This window comes from Vicia villosa, unplaced genomic scaffold (assembly GCF_029867415.1).
Source record: "Vicia villosa cultivar HV-30 ecotype Madison, WI unplaced genomic scaffold, Vvil1.0 ctg.002710F_1_1, whole genome shotgun sequence".
Taxonomy (NCBI): Eukaryota; Viridiplantae; Streptophyta; class Magnoliopsida; order Fabales; family Fabaceae; genus Vicia; species Vicia villosa.
The window spans coordinates 242,163-248,096 of NW_026706009.1; the positions used below are offsets into that span (position 1 = coordinate 242,163).

Genomic DNA, 5,934 nt, shown 5'->3' on the forward strand with positions numbered 1-5,934 from the left:
ATGAGTGGTTGAATGATTGTTTAGATACATATATAGAGAGTCACATATTTGATGAAGTGGACGATGAAAAAATCATCGAACATTTTCAAAATATGAAAACTCGTAGAGGACAATTGTAAGCTCTTTAGTATTTTAACTTTTTTGTCGTTATACTATATATTTTTTGGAACAATTTGAAATATTTTTCTTTAATCAAAATATATCTATTATTTTTCAACCCCCACTATAGAATTTTTTTGGATCTGCCACTGCTAAAGAGTATACAACAATGCATCTCCAGACCAATTTTTTGTAAAATAGAGTGAATATTAGAATAACGCATTTTAATATGATTTTGAATGCATCTAGAGATGCATCTCCAAATGTTTGAAGAACATTTTTAAGTTTTCAAAGATGTGGAAAACACCAATAAGAATGGAAAGAACACCCTCTTTTTTTATAAAATATTCCACTTTAAAAATTACTTTTGGCCTCCAAACTTATTAGACCGGCCCGGATTAAATGCAACATAAAAGTCCGTTAGTCTAACTTTTTCCGCTAGTAGGTCTATAAAGTGAAAAATATTTTCATATGTTAAAAATAATCATCTATTTAAAAAACTGATATACTTACTCCCTTGGACAAGGAATTTTAAAATTGTTCTTACGGAGATACTTTTATTTCCTAAGAAACAAAAATATTATACCATAAATGCGACTAAGAAATCAATCAATATACTCTGTACTGAAGAAAATTCCAAGGCTGTTACATACTACCAAGAACAATTATTTGGTCAGCCCATTACTTGAATTTCAGTAATATTTTTCTAGTCAGTAGCATCACTAGGAAGATCCAGACCATGAGGAATTTTGCCAGGATAGTTGGTGGTTGAATTATGAGATCCAATCATACTGCACATGTATAAATCATATAAATCAAATGAATTTTCTGCATAAGCTTGAATTTAAGTTTTATGTTATGCAAGTAAAGAAAATGCTTACCCTTTATCAACAATAACCATGGAGCGTAGTTCACAATTAGCAAAACTGTTGAACAGAAAACAAAATTTCACAATTAGACATTTTGAGAGAACCACCTTGTTATTTATTATTCTACACTATTCAGCACATACACAGACATGGACACCGGACACGAAATCAACATCGACATGTCGGTATCCGACACAGACACATATTTTTTCAAAGGCTTATGTCGTATAACATAAATAAGTATAGACAAAGTTTCTGAAGAGATGCTTACTGTTTGCACATTTCAGTCTTGATATTTGGGTGACAGTCATTTCCAAAAGCACTGAGGGTATTAAACAGAAAACTGCTGTGGGTAACAACAGCTATCTCCTTCTCTTTACGTGTACACAACCTGAACAAAATAAATAAAATTTGAGAAAAATATGAAATCCTAACTTAAGAGAATTGCAGTGATGCTTTAATACTCACCATTCCAAAAACTTTAGCCCCCTACCAGTAACTTCTTCTTTCTTCTCTCTTTCGGGTTTCCACCAAGTGTCCTCGTCGGTTTCAATCTATAAAGAATTATATTTAGCACAAATCCAACACAACCAAAATTTTAATATTTTATAGCAATCAGTGTGTCAGAACAAACTTAATTATATAACTGCTAGATCATATCATAAGGTGAGAAGCAAAATATCACTAACCAATGAAAAATCAATTCCTGGAAACATGTGTCGGTACTCGCTAACGGTTCTTCTCTTATCACAAGGATGGAGTCCCTGCATTACAAAAGAAAGATTTGTTCAAATGTGTTAATCATCATATTTAATGTCAAATGTTTGTGTCTAAGATATCATTTCTTTGCACTTTTATATCATACCATTTGCTCCCGGCAAAGCTCTACAGCAAGAAATGGTGGGCAGTTCAGAGAAGAAACAGCATGATGATCACTGTGTCCCACATTTTCCACCATCAGAGGAGGTTCACTAATTCCATCAGTGTATGCTTCCCCACCAAAGACTCCAACAGCTGTTTGCATTGTTCTGCAAAGCAGTAGTTTTAATTTCAACTTATGATAGCCCCAAATATAGAAGCACACTTATTTACTCACCATATGAAACAGTAAAAAATAAAAAGGATTTCTGCTAACATAGAATCAATAATTGCAAATGATTCCTACCACTAACGAAAAGGTCAACTAAATTTTCAAAAAAATCAAATGGTCAAATTCCATTACAATGTCAATATCACTATCAATACTAACACTAGATGACCCCCATGATGTACATATTAAACATAAAAATAGACGGTAGGTGTTATTTCCAGTTAGATTTTAGAATCAGTCTCTATGCATTAAATTTGAGTCCTCACTCTTTCCACTAAGGACTTTTCCTATTTCTCTCATAGAATCTGTTTGGATTGATTTATTTATGCTTATCAACTGACATAATCACTTGTGAACTATGAAGCACTGATTCTGACTTAATCTTGAGATCTTTGAAGAATGCACCAGGTAATGATCTGCTTTTCAAAATAAGTTTGACAAAAAACTGACGAAACCTACACTGATGCTTTTCAAAGGAAGAATGTGCCTAAGCACATATATACATTCAACACTCCAAGAACTTTATCATGTGGGACTCTAATACAATTTCAATACCCACCCTCGCGTCTAACGTGAGCTTTGAGTCCAATTTCCCTCATTACATCCTTAATCGTGATAAAATACCATGTTATCAAGCTACCAATGAAACTAAATGTGATAACAAGACTGCTAAAAGTATTAGTAAAAATCTAGTACAGAATAAACCAAACCAATCCTTGTATCTCATTACATGAATAAACCAAACCATTTATCATCTCTTCTCCTAAAGTTCTATACCTTGTTCAGATAATCAATTTTAACAAGAAACAGAAAAAGAAGTAATATAATAAAGTGTAACATATATCCATGATTTGGCAGAACTCAAAATCGCAATAAGTACCTTAACAATGGGGAAACAACAACTAGTTCAATTTTTCTGGGAAGTTCATTAGCCTTCACATGCTTTTGCAGATTTTCAACCTGTCATACAAGTATTTCACCACAACATTTAAAGAACATAAAATTTGGGCAGAAAAAACTAGCAAGAGATGGATGTATGTGCGACAACAAGATTATCATCGACAGTTTTTTGTGAAAAATCTAATTGGGGAAATCCCAGGACAGAATACTAATACCAATATCTAACAACAGTATCATCTTGATCGGTACCTGCTTCCATCCAAGAGGGGTTAGGTTTGCATCAAAATGATCATAAGATAAGTAAGCATCATGGTCCTTTTCTCCTTCTACATTATGAACTCCTTGGGCATGCCTAACCTGTATATAAGGTCATAAAACACATTAGTGTTATAAAAAGTATAGCAAATTATAAATGGTCACAACTCAAAAACCAAAATACAACTGCTGCAAGACACACACTATTAACCTATGAAATGAAAAAAATGCCAAATCCCCGAATCATTGCGCAAAATTCAATCTTTATGAACTGAATTTCATGTTGTTCAAAATCTTTTTGATCACATAGAAGTTTATCTTAATATGTAATTCAGAAAGAGATAAGTACTTAACACTAGTTCATATATAAAATCAGAGGTGAGTAAGGCTAAGGATTTCATGTCACATGCTAAAAACTCAAATTTTTGCATGATAAAATAAATACAAATCTGCTTCAAGGATAAATTTGCAACCAACCAGGTGAATAGTTTTGCTATGATGCAATGGATAGAGACTTGGACCTGCTGCAGTATCCATCACTGCAGTTACACACACAAAATGAAAAATAAAATAAATCTGATTGATGAAGTTGAATAGATTTGATAAATAGAAAACATGTGACATGTGACATACATTTAATACTTCTGTAACTTTCTACACACAAAGAATGCAACTTTAGATTACTAGGGTTCTTCTCCGTTAGATATTGGATGGTTACAAAACTTTGCCGAATCAATGTTTGTACCTAAAGTAAAGTTACAAAGTAACAAAAAATCGCATCTTGCAAGCAAAATTTCCCAAATTAGGCACCTAGGACTACAAGATGCCAAAAAGCAAGAGTCAACAAAAGAGTCTACATGTGTTTCATCATAAACCTAACCCTACCAATTTGTCCTGAAGCATACATATACATTTGTTACCAACAGTGACACATCACAGTAAAGAGAACCAGAAAATAATCAGGAATCTTTCACAGCATATTCTGAGAATATGATTTGAAACCTTGTTGAAATAAATATCAACAACAACCAACAATGCCAAAACTTAACTTAAATTAAAACAAATATAAATATAAGCAGATTTTATATTTTTTATATATGATAAAATTTTAATCACAGTATCCTTAATCCTTATGCAATGCAATAGTCCTTAATTTACTCATGAAAAAATTACCATCTACCTTGAACTGAAAATTAATCTGATTTATTTAGAATATACTACATGAAATGAAAGCAGAAGTTGTGATATCATATCATGATACAACTATTCCAAAACTCCAAAATCTGATGAACTTATTTAAACTTATTTACTTATATAAACAATTGCGAGCTATGAAGCACGCACACTCAAGACACGACAACAACAACACTGCCACGACGAGACCGATAATAATTTTAAAAAATAATAAATCAATCGTAATTACAAGTGTCACATACACTCTTTTTTTCCAGAGGTGTATGTGTTATGTAATGCATAAAAGTTGCAAATATATGATTATACAAAAGAACATGAAAGAAGACGTAGAATACACATTTTTGCAATTTGTGATTTGAATAAAACAGCGATTTATTGAAAAATGATTATAAATGAATCAGATAAAGAGAAGGTTAAACATGCTTATTGATTTGATCTTTATGATAAAAATGGAATCGAAAACGTTTCTGAAACGAGAAACTGAAATGAAAAAGTGGTAACTAACAGAGTTTTGGATTGGTGAGTGAATTGAGATTGAAGAAGAAAGGTGTTGGTGTTTGTTTGACGTACCTGAAGAGAAGAAGAGAAAATGGAAGGAGTGATTGATTGCAGGGAGAAAGAGGAATGAGAGGAAGAGAAGTTTGTTTCGAATGGAAGTGGGGATAGGAGTGGGTTTTCACATGTTATTACATGTGGAAGATTATTATTTGATCTACATTGTAATTATAATAACCGTTGGACGGTTGGTCATTGATTGAAAAACACTCACCGACATCTAATTGCTTGAATGCTGAAAATATTGAAACTAAGAATTTGTTTGGATTGATCGATGGAATTTGATGGAGCGGAGTAATATGAAATGAAATAAAGTGGTATTTTATTGTCTGGATCATTTAAAATCGAATGGAGTATAGCGGAATGAAGTGATATGAGTTTTATTCGGTTATGTTCTTGAACTAGAATTGTCGATGCAACTCCACGGGAAGGCGTTGCGCATTGCTTCGGTGTGGTGATCTGGGTAGACCTGTGATGTTAGCATTCTAACACCTAAGTTAGTTTATAAATAACGAAAATGGAGTGAATTTTGAATGAGAAAATCATACATGTTTTAGCGTCAATAATAGTATATTTTTAGGGATGTTTAAACTGGACCTTTAAGCAAAGGACTGGGCTGGAACAATTGCCCCCATGTTTGCTATGTCGTGATGCATAAGAAGTCTCCTAAAGTCGGGTCGAGTATCACTTTATCCATGACCTTATGTTGAAGAGTGGAAAGGTTTTGGGAGACTAGTTTAGGGTTTAGGTCTCGTTGAATGTCCTACTCGTGGCCGTAGGTGAATAGGCTAGGGAGTCAAAGGGGGAGACTCGAAGGAAGTCAAAGGAAGTCTTAAGGGAGACTCAATGATGTTGGTTCGTCTTTTCCTTTTCTTGAAAGATCAATAAATAACGATTTAAATGGCGCCTCGAAAATACAAGTGTATAAGAGAACATTCGAGGCGCCATTTAAATCGTTAATTATTGATCTTT

General features: G+C 33.0%; 1 protein-coding gene across 1 annotated transcript; it reads right to left on the reverse strand.

Moving 5' to 3' along the window:
* Window positions 1–458: 458 nt before the first annotated feature.
* Window positions 459–5,071, reverse strand: LOC131639611 (phosphoglycerate mutase-like protein 1). Its single transcript, XM_058910094.1, has 11 exons — window positions 4,978–5,071; window positions 3,847–4,029; window positions 3,691–3,752; window positions 3,208–3,315; window positions 2,939–3,018; window positions 1,834–1,996; window positions 1,658–1,732; window positions 1,437–1,522; window positions 1,240–1,359; window positions 981–1,025; window positions 459–890 (listed from the first exon to the last, which is right to left on the reverse strand). Exons 3-11 carry the CDS (start codon window positions 3,748–3,750, stop codon window positions 806–808), a joined length of 822 nt encoding a protein of 273 aa, XP_058766077.1. The 5' UTR covers window positions 3,751–3,752; window positions 3,847–4,029; window positions 4,978–5,071; the 3' UTR covers window positions 459–805.
* Between the last annotated feature and the right edge of the window lie 863 nt (window positions 5,072–5,934).

Excerpts from the sequence above, each read along its gene's own strand:
- LOC131639611 (XM_058910094.1), bottom strand. The coding sequence starts at position 3,750 with ATGGATACTGCAGCAGGTCCAAGTCTCTATCCATTGCATCATAGCAAA. Across the intron at positions 1,523-1,657 it reads CAGGAATTGATTTTTCATTG|ATTGAAACCGACGAGGACAC; the intron begins GTTAGTGATATT and ends AATTCTTTATAG. Across the intron at positions 1,360-1,436 it reads GGGCTAAAGTTTTTGGAATG|GTTGTGTACACGTAAAGAGA; the intron begins GTGAGTATTAAA and ends TATTTTGTTCAG.